The 23234-nt window shown below is 52.8% G+C and overlaps 2 protein-coding genes across 4 annotated transcripts in view; one reads left to right on the forward strand and one right to left on the reverse strand.

Annotated features, from left to right (window-relative positions):
* LOC112061285 (C-type lectin domain family 4 member F-like) overlaps nt 1-23234 on the forward strand; it is a 269396-nt gene that overhangs the window by 209256 nt on the left and 36906 nt on the right. The window lies entirely within an intron of this gene.
* Nucleotides 4211-20072, reverse strand: LOC135984037 (C-type lectin domain family 4 member F-like). Of its 2 annotated transcripts, XM_065598411.1 has the most exons (7): nt 19910-20072; nt 17298-17414; nt 11561-11668; nt 9081-9215; nt 8135-8286; nt 5564-5682; nt 4211-4665 (listed from the first exon to the last, which is right to left on the reverse strand). In XM_065598411.1, exons 1-7 carry the CDS (start codon nt 19968-19970, stop codon nt 4503-4505), a joined length of 855 nt encoding a protein of 284 aa, XP_065454483.1. In that variant the 5' UTR covers nt 19971-20072; the 3' UTR covers nt 4211-4502. The 2 variants fall into 2 exon arrangements, with proteins under 2 accessions (XP_065454483.1, XP_065454484.1); XM_065598412.1 differs by lacking the exon at nt 17298-17414.

Raw genomic sequence — 23234 nt, forward strand, 5'->3', positions numbered from 1 at the left:
ATTCGGGGAGGGAGCCAATCGGGGGAGGAGGGGGTGGAGTCGGGGCGGGGGGGGGGGGGGGCGCGAGCACTTCTGGGCTTCAGGCTCCAGCGCATTTCCTTGTTTGTCCAGACAAACAAGGAAATATCGGGACAGTCCCGATAAAATCGGGACATCTGGTCACCCTAGTCGGGAGCTAAGTTATGGGATGTAGACCTGAGGCTGAAGAGGATCCTAATTGGAGCAGGAAAGAATCCACTGATTGTCCTTCATGTGGGAACAAATGATACTGCTAGATTCTTGCTGGAACGGCTCAAGGGAGATGATGCCAGGCTGGGGAAGACACTTAAAGAAATGGAGGCTCAGGTGATCTTTAATGGGATTCTACCTGTCCCTAGAGGAGGAGAACGGAGGTGAGACAAGATGATGATGATCAACAGACGGCTCAGGCCGTGGAGCTCTAAGGAGGTCTCTGGGATGTTCGACCACTGGGAGGCATTCACGGACATAGGACTGTTCTCATGGGACAGACTCCACCTGAGTAGGGAGGGAAATAGATTCTGGGATGGAGGGTGGCACAACGGATTAAAAGAGCTTTAAGCTTGGAATTCAGGGGAGACAGTTGAGAGATGCTTATGTAATCTCCACTTCTGATTCTAATATTGAGCAGGAGAAAATCAAGTAAGGGCAATTACAGCAATGGAGAAAGGAACAACAGAGGGCAGGAGAATGGACTTCAAGAGGAAATAGCGTTCCCATACCAATGATGCTAACACTCAAGTAGTAGGTGATACTGGCAGTAGCATGACTGTACCTAATCGCGTGAGGAACTCTGGTGAAGCTCAGTGGAAACAACTAAGGTGTCTATACACCAATGCAAGAAGCCTGGGGAACAAAATGGAGGAACTAGATCTACTGGTGCAGGAAGTGAAACCAGATGTTACAGGGATAACAGAAACATGGTGGAATAGTAGCCAGAACTGGAGTACAGACAATGAAGAGTATGTGCTGTTCAGGAAAGACAGAAATGAAGGTGAAGGTGGTGCAGTAGCATTGTATATTAATAATGAGATAGACTGACTGTAAAGAAATTAGAAGTGCTGCAACGGATAAATGAGAGACTGTTTGGGTCAAAATCACTTTGGGGAAGAAAGCTACCAGAGGTTCCCCTGAAATAGTGCTTGGGGCCTGCTACAGACCCCCAGGATCCTATGTGGATATGGATAGAGACCTCCGGAATAACTTTAATGATATATATATTCCTGGGAGCTGTGTGATTATGGGAGACTTTAATTTCCCGGATATAGATCCAAGGACAAGTGCTAATCATAATGGTAGGGCCCACACTTTCCTGACTGTGAGTGCTGACAGATTTCTTCACCAAATAGTCACCAAACCAACAAGAGGTGATGCCATTTTAGATTGTGTTGGTGAGTAGGGAGGACCTCCAGAGAAGAACTGGTTGTAGGGGACAACCTTGGTTCACGTGATCATGAGCTAATCAGTTTCAACTAAATGGAAGGATAAACAAAACTAGGTCTGCAACTAGGAACCTTCATTTTAAAACGGGATATTTTAAATGATTAAGGCAATTAACTAGGGGAATGAACTGGGCTAAAGAACTCAAGGGTCTGAAAGTTGGGGAGGCTCGGAATTACTTTCAGTCAAAGTTGCAGAAGCTCTCTGAAGCCTGCATCCCAAACAAGGGAAAAACTTTGTAGAGAAGGGTTGCAGACCAGGCTGGATGAACAAGCGTCTCACAGAGGTGATTAAGAGAAAGCAGAAATCCTACAAGGAATGAAAGATGGGATGGATCACCAAGGAAAGCTACCTCTTGGAGATCAGAAAGTGCAGGGATAAAGTGAACGGTCAATAGCCAAGCACAGTTGGACCTTGGAAACGGAATTAAAAGCAACAGTAAATGGTTCTATAGCCATATAAACAAAAAGGAAACAAGGAAGGAAGGAGTGGGATTGCCAAACATGGAGGATGAGGTGGAGATTAAAGATAATCTAGGCATGGCCCAACTCCTAAAGAAATACTTTGAGTCAGATTTTAATAAGGGAAATGAGTTTCGGGGGAGTGGCAGGGTGGCTAATGGAAATGGGGATCTGAAACTAGAAATTACCACCTTTGAGGCGTAAGTCACACTCAAACAGCTTAATGGGACCTAATCGGGGGGTCCAAATAATCCCCATCCAAGACTATTAAAGGAACTTCCAATTGCAAGCCCAAGAGCAAGGATTTTTAATGAATCCATAAATGCGAGGATTGTGCCCTGTGACTGGAAAATTGTTAACATCCTACCTATTTTTAAGAAACGGAAAAAAGTGACCCAGGAAACTACAGGCCTGTTAGTCTGACCTCAATTGTATCCATGGACTTGGAACAAAATTGGAAGGAGAAAGTAGTTAGGCACATAGAGGTAAACAGTAATTGGGATAAAATACAACACCGTTTTACAAAAGGAAGAACAGGAGTACTTGTGGCACCTTAGAGACTAACAAATTTATTAGAGCATAAGCTTTTGTGGACTACAGCCCACTTCTTCGGATGCATATATATAAGAAGTGGGCTGTATATATATGCATCCGAATAAGTGGGCTGTAGTCCACAAAAGCTTATGCTCTAATAAATTTGTTAATCTCTAAGGTGCCACAAGTACTCCTGTTCTTCTTTTTGCGGATACAGACTAACACGGCTGCTACTCTGAAACCTGTCGTTTTACAAAAGGTAGATCATGCCAAACCAACCTGATCTCTTTCTTTGAGACAATAACTGATTTTTTAGACAAAGGCAATGCAGCAGATCTCATCTATCTGGATTTCAGTGGCATTTGATACAGTTCCACATGGGGAATTATTAGTCAAATTGGAGAAGATGGGGATTAGTGTTGTTGTTAGTCCCTAAGTGCATGACCTTGCATGTGCACTATTGAATTTCATCCCAGCGAGCTCTGCAATGGGCAGATAAAGGGGCAGAACGTTTTGCCACATTGTTTCTGCGGATCTTGGTCCCCTGCTCACAACAGAGTCTGCGCAGCAGAACCCATCTCAGAAAGTGGCTTTGATTTCCACTGAGACAATAACATTCTTTTATCCGGGAAATATGGTCACCCGACGCCAAATACAACCAATTTCCAATCTAATTCCTGGCCCTTTAAGAAAACTAGCCCCTCCCATGTCCCGAAGGAAAGCAGTTACCGCTGCAGCTCTCAGCACATCCTCAAGAGAGAAGAATTTCCAAGGGATGCAGGAGACTCACTCTGCTGTCAAGACACAGTCGTGCTGGCTTTGGCACTGGGCTATTACTTTGAAAAGCAAGGGCCGGGTTCTGTTCTCACACCAGTCTCATTCTATTGTCATGAGTTACTCCTGTGTCTGAGAGACCAGAATCCGACCCCCAGCGTATAAACCCAGCTCAGGATTCTTTCCCCATCTAATTGCAGCCTGGCCTGAGGGTTGCAGCCTTAAGGAGTGTGTCATGACATTGTCCCATCCAAAAATCGTGGGGATGCTTTTAATGGCCTTCTGGCTATTGGGGCAGGTTCTGGGCAGGTTGGGCATAGCTGGGATGAGGGTCAGCTCGATTTAGAATAACTTTTTTCCTTTCAAAAGTGTCTGAAATGGGCAATTCTTTGTTTATTGGGCAGTTTTTGATACCTGTGCTGTCGACTTCACTTGCTGTTCTGTTTTCCTTTCATATGGACACGATAGCAAAAATATGTGAGTATTTTAAAGAACTCTGACCCCCTGTCTGTCATCTCAGAGCTTAGTTAATGCTGAAATTGGAGAAGCAATTAACCATTGGAACAACTTACTGAGCAATGTGGTGGATTCAGGAGCGGTGCCAGGGTTTTTGGCGCCCTAGGCGGGGGTCCTTCTGCGCTCCCGGTCGTCGTCGGCAATTCTGCGGCGGAGGGCTCCTTCCAGCCCCATACGCTGAAATGCCAGTATCATTTTTTGCCTGGGAGCTGATGGGTTTGGAGCATCTAAGAAGAACTGGTAGCTGGGTGCTCACGTTAGGCTAACGAGGCCCAGGGATAGGAGAATTCGAACAGCTGTTGAAGCCGGTCACGCAGCTGAGCCTGAATTTATCTCCTCGGTGGGCCAAACACATTTTGCGACATACCTTGCTTACCAGATACAATTGGACGTTTTAAATGTATGTATAGATGGTTCTGACATCATCATAACATCTGATCCAAAGGTGCAAAAATTAGAAATTCAAGTCAAGCAAATCATTATTTATTGGGTGATTGTGAAACAATAGCTCCATGATCCAAGGACTTTATTCAGTGACAGACCTGGAAACATACAAATTACAGAGCCAGCCACACTGAGCGGCGTAAGGACAGCTCTCTCTGCTACAGCCAGAAATATCACACCAAGACAAAGCGTCCCTGCAATGCACATCCCATACGGCCCCCTCCAGTGCACAGGGCTCCTCATCGGCAGGTGGCTGGAAAACATGCTCCATAGCTTGGAAATTAAGGTGCTTTCTGAGGTGCTGGGACCTGCATGTCACAGCCCAGCCTGTGCATGGGCCTGCTTACAAATCCATCTAGAAGGCTCAGTACAGTTGACATCATTCCACAAATTCCGGTTGAGTGGATGGATGTGAACACAGTCTTCACTGCCTCCGATCCCCTGATCCCAGTTGTCTGGCTGATTCCACACCCAGAACCTGCAGATCAGAGTGTTAATGTCTCAGAGGAAAACCACAGCCAATTCCTGAGCTCAGTTCTGCTCTGTGGACTCTGTTGTTGGCAGGGGACCAAGATACCCAGGAATGACGCGGTGAAGCGATCCACCGCCCGGCCACCCCTCAGAGTTCTCTACAGCTCTTGTGGCCATGGTAACAAAGGGCTTCTGACGTCTGGGGGTAGCAACTGCCCTGCGCCTGACAGGCCAGCAAAGCGCCCAAGTCAGTCTGTGGCTCCAAATGCTGACAGCAGCAACTCCGATCTCAGTGCCCAGAATCAAAGCACGTGGCACAGCATGTCCCAGGCACCCCCGAGATGGGAACGCAGGAACGGGAAGAGAGGGCAGCGGGGGTCAGTCATTAACTTCTCATGGCCCTGCTTATGGGCCTTGTCCACAGCCCACTGAGGTCACTGCACCGACTGCAGCTGGCTCCAGCCATGCCCCCGGCCCCACAGCCTCCCCTTCCCCAGCCTGACAGAGGGGAGAGCGCAGTGCAGTCCCAAGGACAGCGTGAACCTGCCGCTCACTCCAGACTCACCTGGCTGTACTGAGTTGACTTGGGGCCAGATCCTCAGCTGGTGTAAATCCCTGTGGTTCATTCAAGTCAATGCCGAGTTACCCCAGGGGAGGCTCTGGCCCTGGGTCTCAGTGGCACTGAACACACGCTCCGTGTTTAGGCTCCTGCTCTAAGCAAAGGGGCATTAGCAGAAATTCCTGAGAGGATTCATTGCTGTTGTGGCAGCTCCCGGGGGCCTCCCTCAGGATCGGGCCCGCTGTGCCGGGTGCTGCATAGACACAAGGGGCCGTACAGACGCTGCCCAGAAGGAGCTTGTGAGCAAACGTGTAATAAATAATCACTTCTCTCAAGCTTTACTCACCCCCTGCTTGTGTCTGCTCTGTATTCTGTGCCATCCACCCAGCGCCATCGGCCTTCTGTCCCCCGGTCGGTGAGTCCAATCCAGTGATATTCTCCCTTGGTCTCGTTGGAGAGAAACTCCTGCACAACACAGTTTGCAGCATGTCCAGGTCACCCAAGAGAGGCTGCAGGATGCAGCCGCAGCTGCCTGGGCTGAACAGATTTGGGGGGAGAGGAAAGGGCGTCTGGTGGTGTGAGCAGGGCACTGGGCAGCGGGAGACATGGTGTCCTGCCCCCAACGCTGACAGTGACTAGCTGGGAGACCCTGAGGGAGTCCTGGAGCATCTCTGTGTCTGTGTCTGCATCTGTATCTGCCTGGGGCTACCAGCAGCGACCTGTCTCAGAACACTCCCCCCACAGCCCCTCAGAGCTGGGCTGCGGCAGTGACTGACAGCACCTCAGAGTTCACACCAGCGCCCTGCTCTTGGAGGAGGCAAAGCTCGGAGCAGAGAACTGGGTGCAAAGTCTAGCCCTGCCGGAGGGTGGGATTTTCCTCCTCTGAAAGTGCCCCAGAGGCCTGGGATGAGGGCTACAGTGGGTATGTGGGGAGAGAGGATTCTCTGAGAGGCACGTGGCCCCTTGCACACAACCCTTCCAGATACAGGCTTCTAGATTGTCCAGCAGGAGCTCAGGCCCGAGCCCAGAGGAGAATTAAGGTTTGCTGGGGCCCTGGGCCAGAGCAAGTGGGGGGGCCAGAGAGACGTGTCGGAAATGAAGGATTCAGGGCCAGAAATGAGGGATTCAGGTGCAGGAAGGGGCTGCGGGCTGAGGTAGGAGGTTGGGGTGGAGTGTGCGGGACGGTGTGAGGGCTCTGGCTGGGACTGCGGGCTCTGAGGTGAGGCCGGGAATGAGGGGTTCACAGTGCAGGAAGGGCTGAAAGCTGGGGTAGGGGCTGGGGTGAGGGAGGGGGTGAGGGCTCCTGCTGGGGCCGGGGATGAGGGTTTTGAGGTGCAGGAGCAGACTCCGGGCTGGGGCCGAATTGTTCGGAGTGTGGGAAGAGATTCAGGGCTGAGGCAGGGGACTGGAGGGTGGGAAGGGGTGGGGAGTGGGCTCCAGACAGGAGTTTGGATGGGGGAAAGTATCAGAGGGGTAGCCGTGTTAGTATGAATCTGTAAAAAGCAACAGAGGGTCCTGTGGCACCTTTGAGACTAACAGTTAGTCTCAAAGGTGCAACAGGACCCTCTGTTGCTTTTTATGGATGGGGGAAGTGGGCTCAGTGCTGGGGTAGAGGGTTGGAGTACGGGAGGAGGTGTGGGGTGCAGGCTCCCTGTGGCGCTTACCTCGGGTGGCTCCCAGGAAGTGGCCGGCGTGACCTCTGGCTCCTAGGCAGAGATGCGGCTAGGGGGCTATACATGCTGCCCCCACCCGCAGGCGCCCCCCCTGCAGCTCCCATTCATAGGTGCTGGAAGTAGAGGTGGGGCGGTGCTGCAGCACCCCCTGACTTCAAGTGGCTTCCGTTATGTACAGGGTTTACAGTTTGGTTCAATGGCTGTCAGCACCCCCACTATTCAAACTGTTCCAGCACCCCTGGTCCCATTGGCCGTTGTTCCCAGCCAATGGGTGCCGCGGAGCCAGCGCTCAGGGTGAGGGCAGCACATGGATTCCCATTGCTTCCCTTACGCCTAGGAGCCGGAGGGACATGGCAGCCGCTTCCCGGGAACCGTGTGGAGCCAGGTAGGGAGTCTGCCAGCTCTGCGCCAACTGGACTTGTAACAGTCCAGTCAGTGGTGCTGACCAGAGCCACCAGGGTCCCTTTCCAACTGGGTGTTGTGGTCGGAAACCGGACACCCGTCAACCCTAACTGCGGCCCGGCAACAGTTTGCTCCTTTCTGTCCAACCCCGCACGGCGGCCCCAAGACCGGAGAAGCTCTGTACCTTCACCATGGCCCTGGGGCTGCAGCGGGGAGTATGAGCTCCCCCAGCCCTGAGGCCTCACAGGGAGCGTGTGCTCCTCCAGTCCCAGGGCCGGAGCATGGGGGCCGGGGCGGGAGGTTTCCCCTGCTGCCTGGTGCTCCTGCTGGGAAGCGGGGTCGGGACGCTGGGGCTTCTCCCGCCCCACCTGCCTGCCCGGTACTTCTGCCGGGGCTATGGGCTTCCGCCCTCCCATGGTGGATTTCTGCTGGGAGTGGGGCACCCATTTTTCTGGGGCCCCGGGGCACAGGCCCTGTCGGCCCATTGGACAATCCACCACTGCCTGAGCCCTCGGACTGGGGAGAGGGATCAAAGTGGGTCGTGACTGGGAAAGGTCATTGGGTTTGCAGGAAATGCTATGTTGGAAGTAGGGAAAATAAGAAATGAGACTGACCCCAAACACCCCTCCCCCGGCACCCCAGACTCTGGGAAGTCCAGATCCTGGCACTGTTCCTCTGCCCATCTCTGCTTTTAAACTGATGGGTGAATCCCCCGAATCACGTTCCAAGGCTTGGCATCCTCTCCAATCGTTTCCAAACTCAGCTGCCACTTTCCACCTCCTTCTGGTATGAAACAAGGCACTGACCCATTGTCCAAGCCCCTCGGAGCTTCCTGCACTCACCTGTTCCGCCTGGGAGGAGACAGAGGTCAGGTGCGAGTCCTGAGACACACAGAACCGCTCGGCCTCGTCCCACGACTTCGTTCCTTTTGAAAAGTAATAGAAGTTCCCACCGTAAAACCTCCAGCCCCTGGGGAGCTTTGTCAGCACGTCACCTAGGAGCAGAGACTGAGGTGAGACACCCGGGCTAAAGTCACAGGGACACACGCAGGGAGCTCAGGGTTTCTAGTGCTGCATTTCCCCTGCCCTTCAGCTGCCCCAAGCTCAGGGAACTTCTGAATCCTGATTCTCCAGCATCCCAATAAGTAACTTTTGTGTCTACATGATGGATCCCAAAGAGCGCTGCAGAAAGCAGACACCACGGGGTCACTCCCCCAGCACTGAAATGCAGCTGCATCTGGGCTGGAGCATGGGCGCTGGTCCCAGTGCAGAGCAGCACGGCTGTAATGGGAAAGGGGAGACTCACTGTTCAGCTGAGCTGGCAGGGGGAATTCAGGAGGGGGAGTGTAGCTGCCCAAGGTGGAAAATCCCCTGGTTCTGCATCAAATATTTTCAATGATAATGAGAAATTGAGGTCTCGGGTCATTTGCACGTCAGCGTCCCCCCTCCAACACCCTGCCGGGGGCGCTGGCTCAGTGATGGGTCTGAAAGTAACGCCCCATACGCTGAAATGCCAGTATCACTTTTTGCCTGTGAGCTGACGGGTTTGGAGCATCTAAGAAGAGCTGGTAGCTGGGTGCTCCCACTAGGCTAACGAGGCCCAGGGTGTAATTTAACTCCACAGTGATCACCACGGCGTGGGCCCAGGTGCAGCCACCGGTGATTTTTAATGGAAGAGAACTCGGTGCTGGTGAAAGGCGCTGCGCTGTCAGCCTTGGAGCCTGAAATCCTCCGTTTATCCTCAGCACCAGGAGAAACGACACCAGCCAGCGCTGCAGCTAGTACTTACTGCAGCCATCTTGCACTGCTCCTCGCGCTGCACCGTCCAGACGGATCTGGATTTCTCCATACGCTGCACTGACATTACCCAGCTGGGCTTTCAGCATCCGGACTCCTGCCTGCGCTTCATCCAATAGCTGCAGACCTAGAAGAAAGTCACAGCGACTTCAGTGGAGATGCAGAACACTTGATTATCAGCACGTGTGGTAGAGCAGCACCTGCAGGCCCCTCTGTGCCAGGCGCTGTACGGACAGGAGGGGACAGTCCCTGCTCTCAACAGCTCACAGTCAAAATAGACTCTAGGTGGGAGAAATAAAGGATGATTTTTCTGCTGGGGAACTGAGGTGCAGAGAGACGTGCCCAAGATCACACAGGAAGTTTGCAGCGGAGCTGGGAAGTGACCCCAGCTCTCCTGAATTCTAGCCCTGTCCCCCCAATCTCCCCAGCCACATCTTCCCAATCGCTCCCACCTTGTGAGCTGTGAGTGGGTCACCTGCAGCATGGGGCAGAGCTGGGGCTGCAAGAACATCCCTGGACCCGAGCCATGGCCCTGGGCTCCAGGCCGGGATTTTCAATAGCCCAGCTTTCCGGTGTGTTCTGTGCCGGGGTTTAGTTCAGGCCCATCTTCTGACTGGACGCTGAATAACCTGATCCATGGACCGGTTTGTATGTGCAGCCCTGGGCCAGACAGACAGAGCGTTGTGAGACGTGGCCACAAGGGGGCGCTCTGCCTCCAGCAATGGGACTGTGGCTGTTACCCGAATTATTGGAGCAGCTTAGGAGGGGCTCAGGGACTGGGGGGAATTGAGACCCACGAGTGCAGCTCCACTGACGTCCTGCTTACACCAGGTTCTGAACTCGGCCCTGTGTGTCTCATGAGCTGCATCCGTCTGTCCCGCGAATGCAATCCTGACAATACAGGGCCATGGTGAAAACTCTGGAGCGAAGGGAGCAACAGGGAAAGGACAGAAGATGTGACCACTAGTCACCCTGCTTAGGAGCGTGGGGCGGCTGCAGCCAGCCTGCCACTGCCAGGAAGGGAGCTAGGAGGGAACCTGGAGCAGCCGCCCGTCCCTGGGAACAGAGCCTCCATTGGCAGAGGAATGGGCAGAGCAGCAGCTCATTAGACGGGGGCCGGGACCACCTGGCAGGGACGTCTATGGAGGGGAGTAGGAGGATGCCAGGCACCCACCATCCCTATAGGCCGGAGAGTGCTCAGCTTCCAGGCCAAGGGAGGTAGGGTTACCATATTTCAGCAAGCAAAAAAGAGGACGGGAGGAGCCCCGTCCTAGCCCCGCCCCTGCCTCTCCCACTTCCCGCCCCCCCAGAACCCCCAACCCTCCCCCCGTTCCTTGTCCCCTGACTGCCTCCTCCTGGGACCCCTGCCCCTAACTGCCCCCCAGGACTCCACTCCCTATCTAAGCCTCCCTGCCTCTTGTCCCCTGACTGCCCCAACCCTTATCCACACCCCCACCCCCAGACAGACCCCTGGGACTCCCACGCCCCATCCAACCACTCCCCACCCCCTGACAGCCCCCCCGCAGAACTCCCAACCCATCTAAACCCCTCTGCTCCCTGTCCCCTGACTGCTCCGATCCCTCTCCGCACTCCTGCCCCCAGACAGCCCCCCCCCAGAACTCCCAACCCATCTAAACCCCTCTGCTCCCTGTCCCCTGACTGCTCCGATCCCTCTCCCCACTCCTGCCCCCTGACAGCCCCCCCCAGAACTCCCAACCCATCTAAACCCCTCTGCTCCCTGTCCCCTGACTGCTCCGATCCCTCTCCCCACTCCTGGCCCCTGACAGCTCCCCCCCAGAACTCCCAGCCCCCCACCCCCCCACTCCTTGTCCCCTGACTGCCCCCTCCTGGGACCCCTGCTCCTAACTGCCCTCCAGAACCCCACCCCCTACCTAAGACTCCCTGTTCCTTGTCCCCTAACTGCCCCCTCCTAAGACCCCCCCCAACTGCCCCCCAGGACCCTACCCCCTACCTGTACCCTGACTGCCCAAAACTTTCTCCACTCCCCCCAAAAAGCCCCCCCCGTTTCTTGACTGCCCCCTCCAGAACCTCCCTGCCCCTTCTCCTGCCCCCCTTACCCTGCTGCTCAGAACAGGGTGTTGGGCTCTGTGCGAGCCGAGCCGGAAACGTGGCTGCGCTCCCCAGCACAACAAAACCCGGTCCCTGGCCCTGCACAGTGCTGCTGGACCGGGCTGCAGGGGAGAGCTGCCGGCTCAGAATGCAGGGCGGATCCGGCTCCTCTACAGCTGCTCCGGAGTCCAGCCCGGGACTTTCCTGCAGCCCTCCCAGCCGCTCGCTCTGCTCTGCCGGGGGAGGGGGGAAATCCCGGACATTTTGAGTGCTTTACAAATTCCCCCCGGACGCTATTTTTAGAACAAAAAGGAGGACATGTCCGGGTAAATCCGGACGAATGGTAACCCTAAAGGGAGGGGAGCCGACCCTGATTCCTAAGACCCTCGTCCTGCGACTTACTGTCCAATCCCTTTGCTGACGCATCCGAGGCGTTGTCAGGCTGCAGAGAGACTTGGAGCTTCTGCACCGCTTCTTCAACCGCTTGCAGCTTGCTCTGTGCCCGGAGATCTAGAAATCACATGTCTGCAGGTCAGCGACCGAACTGAACTGCGGCTGGAGACCAGCCAGGCCCGGAGAAGGAATATGCTCCGAGTGCGAGCCTGTTCTCTATGACTTCTTTCATTTTAATCTTGGAAACCTTCCCTCCCGAGGAGAGACACAGGCAAAGCCAAGGCCCCGTTCGGGGCTCTCTCCTGGTCTATGTTACACCGTGTTAACGTAGGGCGTCAGCTCTTTGGAGCAGGGAGCTACAAACTCCAGCAGAGCAGATTGGGATTAAATCTTAGGACAAACTTCCTGCCTGTGAGACCAGCAGGACGATGGAACAGACGCCTTGGGGGGTTGTGGAAGCTCCTTCACTGGAGGTTTTCAAAAGGAGGCTGGAGCCGTCGGTCTGGGATGGGTCAGACACAACAAATCCTGCATCTTGGCAGGGGTTAGACTGGATGCCCCTGCAGTCCCTTTTCACCCGATGGTTCTGTGATTCTATGACCTCATTTTCCTGTGTGTTTGTACAGCCCTTAGCGCAATGAAAAGCAGGACCTGGGTGCAGCTTCTGGGCTCTGTGGCCGTCCAAGTGCTTATTAACAATCCTGACAGCTCTGCTCCTGGTGTGTCTCAGGGGCCTGTTTGCTAACTGTAGGCCCAGACCCTTAGAGGTGTTCAGGCCCCAAACTCCCAGTGAATCCAATGGAAACCAGGAGCCCAAATGCCCTGAGGATCTGGGCTTGCAGGACTACTGGCCAGCTGCTCAGATGGTGTCAATCTGACTTCAGAGGAGCTACTTCGATTGACACCTGCAGAGCATCTGTCCCTAAAAATCAGCCTTCACTCCCCTTAGCGCTGCAGGGCCAACCCAGCGATGCCCCAGGGAGCCAGCTTTTCTTCCAGCTTGTGCATCATCAACAGACTTGTGATCTAAGTGGTGTCTGCGGAACCTTTCCCGCGATCCCCCGTACGTCTCTGGCTCCTTTCACTGCAGTATCTGAGCACCTCACAGCCTTTAATATATTATTTAATGTCGCACGACACCCCTGTGAAGTAGGGAAATCTCCTCCCCCGTTTTACAGATGGAGAACTGAGGCAGAAACAGGTCTCATAGACCTTACAGCCAGAAGGGCCCATCATGATCATAATCTTAATTAATTATAATTATTATTATTATTATAATCTGACCTCCTGCAGGCCACAGAACCTCACCCACCCACTGCTGTAATAGGCCCATAACCTCTGGCTGAGTTACTGATTTAAAGACTTCATGTTACAGAGAATCCACCATTTACACTAGTTGAGACCTGCAAGTGACCCGTGCCCCAGGCTGCAGAGGACGGCAAAAAACCTCAGGGTCTCTGCCAATCTGATTTGGGGGAAAATTCCTCCCCGACCCCATTGAAAGGTGGATCAGGACCTGGTTAAATGGGAGACTAGAATGGGTCATGGTCAAAGGTGAACTGTCAGGCTGGAGGGAGGTTACTAGTGGAGTTCCTCAGGGATCGCTCTTCGGACAAATCTTATTTAACGTTTTCATTAACGACCTTGACACAAAATGTGGAGTGTGCTAATGAAATCTGCAGGTGACACAGAGTTGGGAGGTATTGCCAGCGTGCAGGAGGACCGGAATATCATAAGAGTAGAGCTGGACGACCTTGAAACCTGGAGTAGTAGAAATGGGATGAAATTCAGTAGTGCAAAATGCAAGGTCATGCACGTAGGGATTAACAGCAACATTAATCCCCATCTTCTCCAATTTGACTCATAATGATTTACCTTTTGTAAAACTGTGTTGTATTTTATCCCAATTGCCGTTAACCTCTATGCCTTAACTACTTTCTCCTTCCAAATTTGTTCGAAGACCTAGCATACAGTTGAGGTTAAACTAAAATGTCTGTAGTTTCCCAGATCACTTTTTTCCTGTTTCTAAAAAATAGGAACTCCATTAGCAATTCTCCAGTCACTGGGTCTGACCCCTGAGTTTGTGGATTCACTAAAAATTCTTGCTTGTGGGCTTGCAACTTCACGTGCCAGTTCCTTTAATATTCTTGGATTGAGATTATCCAGGCCCCCCAGTTTGGTCCTATTAAGCTGTTTGAGTTTGACTTCCACCTGAGATGTGGTAATTTCTACTTACTTGTCCTCGTTCCCATTAGCCAGCCTGCCACTACCCCTAACTCCTCATTCCATTTATTAAAAACGGAGGCAAAGTATTTGTTTAGGCATTTGCCCATGCCTAGATTATCTTCAATCTCCAACACATCCTCCATGTTTGACGGTCCCTTTTTGTTTATATGGCTAAAGAACCGTTCACTGTTGGTTTAATTTCCCTTTGCAAGGTCCAGCTCTGCTTGGCTCTTGGCAGTTCTCACTTTTCCCTTCACTTTCTGATCTCCAACAGGTAGCTTTCCTTGCTGATCCCTCCCATCTTCCATTCCTTGTAGGATTTCTGCTTTCTCTTAATCAGCTCTGTGAGATACTTGTTCATCCAGCCTGGTCCGCAACCCTTCCCTAGGAAGTTTTTCCCCTTGCTTGGGATGCAGGCTTCAGAAAGCTTCTGCATCTTCGACTAAAGTAATTCAAAGCCTTCCCCACTTCAGATCCTTGCGTTCTTAAGCCCAGTCCATTCCCCTAGTTAATTGCGTTGATATTTAAAAGTTTCCCGGTTTGAAATCAAGGCCCTAGTTTTGTTTATCCTTCCATTTAGTTGAAACTGAATTAGCTCATGATCATGTGAACCAAGGTTGTCCCCTACAACCAGTTCTTCTCTGGAGGTCCTTCCTACTCACCAACACTCCATCTAAAATGACATCATCATGGTTTGCAGACTATTTGGTGAAGAAATCTCTCAGCACTCACAGTCAGGAAAGTATCAGAGGGGTAGCCGTGTTAGTCTGAATCTGTAAAAAGCAACAGAGGGTCCTGTGGCACCTTTGAGACTAACAGAAGTATTGGGAGCATAAGCTTTCGTGGGTCAGAACCTCACTTCTTCAGATGCAAGTAATGGAAATCTCTAGAGGCAGGTATAAATCAGTGTGGCGATGACGAGGTTAGTTCAATCAGGGAGGGTGAGGTGCTTTGCTAGCAGTTGAGGTGTGAACACCAAGGGAGGAGAAACTGCTTCTATAGTTGGATAGCCATTCACAGTCTTTGTTTAATCCTGATCTGATGGTGTCAAATTTGCAAATGAACTGGAGCTCAGCAGTTTCTCTTTGGAGTCTGGTCCTGAAGTTTTTTTGCTGTAAGATGGCTACCTTTACATCTGCTATTGTGTGGCCAGGGAGGTTGAAGTGTTCTCCTACAGGTTTTTGTATATTGCCATTCCTGATATCTGACTTGTGTCCATTTATCCTCTTGAGTAGTGACTGTCCAGTTTGGCCAATGTACATAACAGAGGGGCATTGCTGGCATATGATGGCATATATAACATTGGTGGACGTGCAGGTGAATGAGCTGGTGATGTTGTAGCTGATGTGGTTAGGTCCTGTGATGGTGTTGCTGGTGTAGATATGTGGGCAGAGTTGGCATCGAGGTTTGTTGCATGGGTTGGTTCCTGAGTTAGAGTTGTTATGGTGCGGTGCGTGGTTGCTGGTGAGAATATGCTTAAGGTTGGCAGGTTGTCTGTGGGCGAGGACTGGCCTGCCTCCCAAGGTCTGTGAAAGTGAGGGATCATTGTCCAGGATGGGTTGTAGATCACTGATGATGCGTTGGAGAGGTTTAAGCTGAGGACTGTAGGTGATGGCCAGTGGAGTTCTGTTGGTTTCTCTTCTGGGCCTGTCTTGTAGCAGGAGGCTTCTGGGTACACGTCTGGCTCTGTTGATTTGTTTCTTTATTTCCTTGTGTGGGTATCGTAGTTTTGAGAATGCTTGGTGGAGATCTTGTAGGTGTTGGTCTCTGTCTGAGGGGTTGGAGCAGATGCGATTGTACCTCAGTGCTTGGCTGTAGACGATGGATCGTGTGGTGTGACCGGGGTGGAAGCTGGAGGCATGAAGGTAGGCGTAGCAGTCGGTGGGTTTTCGGTATAGGGTGCTGTTAATGTGGCCATCGCTTATTTGTACGGTGGTGTCCAGGAAGTGGACCTCCCGTGTAGATTGGTCCAGGCTGAGGTTGATGGTGGGGTGGAAGCTGTTGAAATCATGGTGGATGATTTAGTCAGGAAAGTGTGGGCCCTACTATTATGATTAGCACTTGTTCCCCAATCTATAGCCGGAAAATTAAAGTCTCCCATAATCACACAGCTCCCCGAAGTATATATTTCATTAAAGTTATTCTGGAGGTCACTATCCATATTGAGATAGGATCCTGGGGGTCTGTAGCAGACCCCAAGCACTATCTCAGGAGAGCCTCTGGTAGCTTTCTTCCCCAAAGTGATTTTGACCCAAACAGTCTCTCATTTATCCGTTCCAGCACTTTTAATTACTTTACAGTCAGTCTGTCTCATTATTAATATACAATGGTACTGCACCACCTTCACCTTCATTTCTGTCTTTCCTGAATGGCACATACTCTTCATTGTCTGTACTCCAGTTCTGCCTACTATTCCACCATGTTTCTGTTATCCCTGTAACATCTGGATTCACTTCCTGCACCAGTAGATCTAGTTCCTCCCATTTTGTTCCCCAGGCTTCTTGCATTGGTGTAGAGACACCTTAGTTGTATCCGCTTGGCTTCGCCAGGGTTCCTCACGCGATTAGGTACAGTCATGCTACTGCCAGTATCACGTACTTGAGTGTTAGCATCATTGGTATGGGAACTCTCTTTCCTCTTGATGTCCATTCTCCTTTCCTCTGCTGTTCCTTTCTCCATTGCAGGTGCAGCAGGAGAAGGACAGAGCCCCCCGCAGGTAACTCTGGCGGAACGGGGAATGTATGGGCTGGGCGCAGGAGTCATTGGGCAGAGGAGTCACGTGGGGCGGTCACATGTCCTCCCCTTTAGATTGTGGCCCCCCAGCATGGGGAGGCAACAGTCGTCTGTGCCACTCACTGCCCCTAAGGAACAGGGGCTTGTCTCCCCTCTCCTCCAAGAGCTCTCCACTCCAACTCCCTGTTTTCAGCTCTGTTTGCTGGCTCCAGGGCAGGGACTCTTTGGCAGAGCAGGGAATTAAACCCAGCAGTCTGAGCCCCCAGACAAGCGCCCGAACCACTGGGCAGTCCGGTCTCTCCGTAGGGCATTTCCATTGTGCCATGAGGAGACCTGGGGCTGAGGCTCACGCTGGTGATAGGTGGTCAGGAAAGGACCCAGCGTGACCCTCAGAGCGCAGGTTGAGCACGTGGGGCTGCCACGTGTGATCTGAAGTCACTGAGGTGATGCTCAGGCAGGATGGAGTTCACCCAGACCATCCCTGACAGGTGGTTGTCTAACCTGTCCTTAAAAACCTCCCGTGATGGGGATTCCACAGCCTCCCTAGGTGACCTGTGCCAGTGCTGGACCATCGTTAGACTTAGAAAGTTTGTGCTAGTATCAAACCAGCAGGGCAAGATCTTACAACTCCATTCGAACTCCCTGGAGTAGGAGATTTATTTGGGGGACAGACTGGAAACACGGTCGATATTCTGTTGAAATGTGGGGGTGCCCCCCCCCCCAGTCGAGCCAGCTGGCCTGTATGGAAGTTGGCAAACGTTGGGCTTGGAGCTGCAGTTGAACTTACATAGAAGTGTCACAGCCAGGAGGGACGTGGCCAGGGCCAGACTCAGGAGGAGAAGGACAGCAGTGACGATGCCCCCCGCCCTGGGCCGCCAAGGGACCGATGTCTTGGGAGGATTTCCTTGAAGGGGAAGAAGAAACGTATCCATGGAAAGTTACAGCTCAAATGCCACTGACCGAGGAAACTCCATCCCCCAAATCCAATAACTGCTCAGCCTCCTATTCCCTGACTGTGGTTAACAGCAACAGCGGAATCAGGCCAAATAAGGTCAGAACCGACCTGAACTCCAATGTGAAAAGCGACCCTCCCTAAATCAGGAGTGACTCTAGTGCCAGGCAGGCGTCCTGTGAGAGAGATCTGGGAGCAGGATTTTCCCCCTGCCTCAGCATTTCTTGAGGGGGAAGTTTAGGGCTCGTGAAGTCCAGGCCCAAAGGAGCATTTTTAAATGAGAAAAGGAACCTGAAACAACTTATGAAATATCAAAACAACGAGGCAGTGAAATGAGGGGAAATGATTCTTTGCAGGAGAAAAGTGGGGCTGACAGCAGCAGAGGGCTCAGAAGGGCCTTTCTCCAGCATCCCTGTCTAATAACCCATCCCCAGGATGCTGGGCTCCTCACTGCAAGGCAGCCAAGGGGCGACTCACAGGGCAAAGCCAGAAGACTGTGTCTGCCCTGCACATTAAAGGGAGAAGACTAGAGCTGCATTCGAGCCAGGATCTATGTGTAGACAGAAGTAAGTGTGCTCTGTGTGGTGTGGATTTGGTCTCCCCAAGGTGAACGGCAGCTGCTTGGAGACGCAAGACTGTCAGATTCTCCTCTCCCTGAAAGTCTCAGTCTGCTGCACCCCCTCCCTGTCTGATCTGGGCCTCAGCCATTAGCTCGCGCTGCTCCCCCACAGGGTGTGGTTCCAGCAGATAACACTCAGATGCCCAGATAATCCCCTTACATTGCAGAAGTGGCTTCTCTCACGCTATCCAAAGGGTGAAGCTGCCTCTCACTAATGTACTGAGTTTACAGTTCTCAGCCTTTACTGAAACAGATTCTGGGAGGAGCTTCTCTGTCACTCAACGCAGGCTACATTTTCCCTTGTGTTTTCCTTTGTCACTGCAGAGAGCCTACCTGAGCTCGGTGCATAGCTGCAGCTGCCTACTGAACATCACATCCTCACCCGCACCCTCCACTTCTGTCAGCCCCGTCTCCCTGCCTGTCTCTTGACCCTTCCAGGGCTTCTTTCATGGACCTGTCCTCCATGAACTTACCTAGTTCTTTTTTGAACCCAGCTATTCTCTTGGCATTCACAACATCCTCTGTCAAGTAGTTTCACTGGTTGACTGTGTATTGTGTGAAGAAATACTTCCTTTCAATTGTTTTAAACCTGCTGCCTATTCATTTCATTTGGTGACTCCTAGTTCTTGTGTTATTAGAAGGAGTAAATAACACTTCCTTATTTACCTTCTCCACACTAGTCATGACTTTATAGATTTCAGTCATATCCCACCTTAGTTGTTTCTTTTCCAAGCTGAAAAGTCCTGGTCTTATTAATCTCTCCTCATATGGAAGCTCTTCCATACCCCTAATCATTTTGTTGCCCTTTTCTGAACCTTTTCCAATTCCAATAGATCTTTTTTGAGATGGGGTGACCACATCTGCCCACAGTATTCAAGATGTGGGTGTACTATGGATTTATATAGAGGCAATATGATATTTTCTCTCCCTTTCTTAATGATTCCGAACATTCTGTTCGCTTTTTTGATGCCACTGCACACTGAGTGGATGTTTTCAGAGAACTCTCCACAATGACTCCAAGATCCCTCTCTTGAGTGGAAACAGCTAATTCAGATCCCATCATGTTATAGGTATAGTTGGGATTATGTTTTCCAAGGTGCGTTACTTTGCCTTTATCAGCATTGAATTTCATCTGCCATTTTGTTGCCCAGTCACCCAGGCAAAGCATTGAGAGGGGCCCCTTGTGCTGGGAGCTTTAGGAAAACAGCCTGGTCCTTATCTCAGCACTTCCAGCTCCATTTGTTCCTTGTCCTTGGAGGAACAGGTTCCCTCCCCCGCACCCCAAGCCCTGGGGAAAACCCTTCTCTACTAACACAGCTAGCATCTCCCTCTCCCTGCTCACGGTTAGAAGCATGTGCTCAGGCTGGGAAGGGGCAGAGGGTAAGGAAAGGAAGTGTCACTGTGAAATGGGGGAATGAGAGGGAGCTGGTCCCCAGAGATAGGGGCTGTGAGGATTCAACCCTGGTGATCTCCTCCTGGGAGAGGCTGATGGTGGCAGTGAGCTGGAGAGGGGGACCCTGGATGGCTTTTATGGCCAGGCCATGGCACTGCGCTGGCCAGCAGGAGGCTGGGCTGCTGGGCAGGGACTCCCATCTCTCCCCCCTGTGCCCTTCTCCCGTTGGGGACTGGCAGGGGAGAGAATGCACTGGGAAGCACTGACCGAGAACCCTCGCCCACTGCCCGTGGGGCTGTCTAGCCAGCACCAGGCTGAGCTCTGGGGATGTGGTCAGTGGAGCAAGCGATCACTGCCCAGAACGCTCTGCAGAGACCGCAAAGCCAAGGAAAGGCCAGTGGGAGTCCAGGGTCCGGTGCAGCCTCTTGTGCTTACCTTTGGGCTGGGGAGCAGCTTCCGTCACCTCCATGTTCTCATAGATATCCTCATCCTCCATTCTCCTGCCTTTGCGCTGAGCCGAGCCCCTGATCACTGGCCTGTGGGTCCTTTCAGCAGCCTCCTGGGTTAGAGCCTCCCTCTGACAGCATCTCTGGGGGAGGGGCAGGGAGGTGAGGGAGGAAGGATGGGGGTGGGATGCAGGGGAGAGGCAGTTGGATGGGGAAGGAGGGGGAGTGGGAGGGGTTGAGGTGAGAGGTGGTTGGATGGGGAAGGAGGGGGAGGGTAGGGGAGGGGAGGGGATAGACGGGCAGATCTGAAAGAAGGGGGAGGGCAGGGGAGGGGAGGGGCGGGATGGTTGAATGGGGGAAGGAGGGGGCGGGGTGGGGGGGGAGAGGCGGTTTGCTAGCTGTCAGCTCTGTGTTCTTGGGGAACCAGGACGCAGTATCCAGCCTGTCTGACTCGTGAAATATACGGCGCCCCCCCACCAGCCTCTGCTTAAATCAAAACCCATCAGAGAAAAGACTTGCAGAGAGCAGTGAAGGGCGATGGGAGACACACCTAGACCCCTCCTGACAAGGGTGACAAGACTAAGACATCTCCAGTAGCATACAGAATGGAGAGCAGAGAACCGCACTGAACTCTGGGACTAGAAAAGCGGGGAAGCACTGCATCATGGGGGATCTCTGCTCCAGATGCTAATGAACCTACGCCTGCCCACACCCAGCTCAGCAATTATCAGACCAATTCTAGTAATGAATCCTTGATTGATATTCAAAATACTGAAGCAGCCTAGTTGCATTGTGAGCTCCCTGGAAGAAAACACCCCCCAGAGCCAAGAGTGATCAGCTCCTATTGTCTAGCCCAGGGGTAGGCAACCTATTGCACGTGTGCCGAAGGCGGCACCAGAGCCGATTTTCAGTGGCACTCACACTGCTCGTGTCCTGGCCACCGGTCCGGGGGGCTCTGCATTTTAATTTAATTTAAAATATCCCTGCAGGGCCCAAAATACTGTGGGGTTTGCTCACCAAGTAGGTTACTGCCAGTACAATTGTGCTGTGAGAGTGGGGATAGGGACGTACTGAATCTGGGATGCGTAAGGGTAACAGCTTGGAAGTGCTGCTTGACCCAGTCCATGGAGCCCAGGGGCACATAAGGGGGGGGCAGCTTGAAAATGCCGCTTCCTCCAGCCCATTGAGTCCAGGGACAGAAAAGGGGTCAGCTTGAAAGTGCTGATTGACCCAGTCCGCTCAGACTTGCTCTGTTAATATGTATGTGTGTGTGTGTGCGCGCGCATGCATCCGGTTCTGGGGCTGGAGGGCCCCAGCCCTAGGGAACCTAGGTCCTGCAGGATAGCTCCATTGAGAGGGGACCTGCAGAAGGGAGAAGTAGAGCTCCATATGAAAACACACGAGACACAAGCAGTACATTGATAGAATTACAGAACCGCCCCCTCCCCGAAGAGTAACCCAAATAAATGAACGTACCCCAAAGTAATGGGCAAATTTGATAACAGGTTGGATGGGGGAAGGAGGGGGAGAGGTGGAGAGGAGAGATGGTTGGATGGGGAAGGAGGGGGAGGGCGTGGAGGTGAGAGGCGGTTGTTTGGGGAAAGAGGGGGAGGAGGGGAGGAGAGACACGGGCGTATGGGGGAAGGAGGCGTGAGGGAAGAGGAAGACAGCGCTCTGTCGGCAGCACCTGGCCATAGGTGCTGGATCTAGGGGGGCTGCCGCACCCCCTGGCTGGAAGCGGTTTCCATCACATGCAGGGTTACAGCTCGGTTCAGTGGCTCTCAGCTCCCCACTATTCACGTTGTTGCAGCCCCCTGTGCCCAGCCTTTTATGGCCCCCTCTTGTGGGTGGGGCTCTGGCGAGAGCGTAAAGGCACATCCCCGTGCACCGCACGTGCGGTTGGCTGTCGGAGGTCATGCAGCGGAGGGGTTGGGCCTGGGGAAGCCTGTGCCCTCTCCCCTCCTGGGCTGTCCCCAGCTCCGCCCCAGCCATGGCAGTCCTGCTCTGTGTCCTGGGCCCGCTTGTGTTGTGGGGTCTCCAGCATCACCCAGCTGAAGCACGGTGAGGGGCAGGCTGGGGGCAGTGTGGGGCCAGGCCTGCATCCTGCCCCTTGTCTCTTGACCACGCTCCCCCACCCCCTGACCGCAGCACCCTGGGTAGTCGCCCACATCGCCCGCCCCGAAGGCCGGCCCTATCCTATGGGCATCCACGACTGTCCAAATCCGCATCTTTTTCCTATGTGTGACCAGCCACAGGTGGGAGATCTGCTGTCCAAAGAGACAGAACCTGCTCACTGCTCCGGCGGTAACATGGGACGAGAGGGGGCACGTGTGGAAGCAAAGGTTAGTGTGTTACACAAGCACTCCTGGTGAGTATGAGCAGCACTGGTACAAGCAGCCAAGTGGACACATGCCCAGCGATACACAAACTGTGGTGACTGAACGCCGACATAACGTTGTATCGTAGACACGGCCTCGATAGCCATCTCTGGGGCTGTACAGGAAGTTTCCAGGCAGGACAAGCAGCCTTGCAGGTTCCACACACTCACCGAGAGCCGAGCCGGTCAGAACTCAGGGGGAAAGGTTACAAACATGGGAGCTAGAGCCAGCCTGGGGCTTGGTGACTGATCCATGCGGGACCAAGAGCTGTGACGGCTGCATCCCAGTTCCTGAACCACCTGGGTAAGAGGCTCCTGATTCCCCATCTCACTGAACAGCGAGTAGGTGGGTGTCTGTTAGCCGTGGGACGGGTTTAACCCCCAAGGAGATGACCTAGATTCCTGGGGCTCTGTCTGCTGGCAGCTCAGGGGAGCCAACGCAGACTCAGAGTCTGACTCTGCCCAGCAATCACTGGGGAGTGACATGCCCCTCCCAGGGAGCTCAGGAGAGGGGAGAAGCCATTTTGAGTAGAGCGGTACTGTCACCTCCTGTGACGTGCAAGCTATGCCTCTGTTAATGCAACCTAAAATTCCATTGGCTTTTTCTGCAACAGCATCGCATTGCTGACTCATGTTGAGGTTGGGATCCACCACAACTCCCAGATCCTTCTCAGCAGTGCTGCTGTCAACCCAGTTTCCTCCCGTTCTGTATTTGTGTATTTGGTTGTTCTTCCCTATGTGTAGCACCTTACATTTGTCTTTCTTGAATTTCATGTTGTTGTCTATAGCCCAATTCTCCAATTTATCAAGATCCCTCTGAATTTTAGCTTTATCCTCCAAAGTGTTGCAACCCTTCCCTCCGAGCCTTGTGTCATCTGCAAACTTGATCAGTATGCTCTCCATGCCTACACCCAGTGTATGGGGAGATTTTGGCAAA

This window comes from Chrysemys picta, chromosome 5 (genome assembly GCF_011386835.1).
Source record: "Chrysemys picta bellii isolate R12L10 chromosome 5, ASM1138683v2, whole genome shotgun sequence".
Lineage (NCBI taxonomy): Eukaryota > Metazoa > Chordata > Testudines > Emydidae > Chrysemys > Chrysemys picta.

What these genes read in the sequence shown, in the direction of transcription:
- LOC135984037 (XM_065598411.1), bottom strand. Translation starts at nt 19,970, where the DNA reads ATGGAGGATGAGGATATCTATGAGAACATGGAGGTGACGGAAGCTGCT. An exon ending in AGCTGCTCCCCAGCCCAAAG is followed by an intron (nt 17,415 to 19,909) that starts GTAAGCACAAGA and finishes TTCCCCTTCAAG; the next exon opens with GAAATCCTCCCAAGACATCG. An exon ending in CCTGGCTGTGACACTTCTAT is followed by an intron (nt 11,669 to 17,297) that starts GTAAGTTCAACT and finishes TGTGATTTCTAG; the next exon opens with ATCTCCGGGCACAGAGCAAG.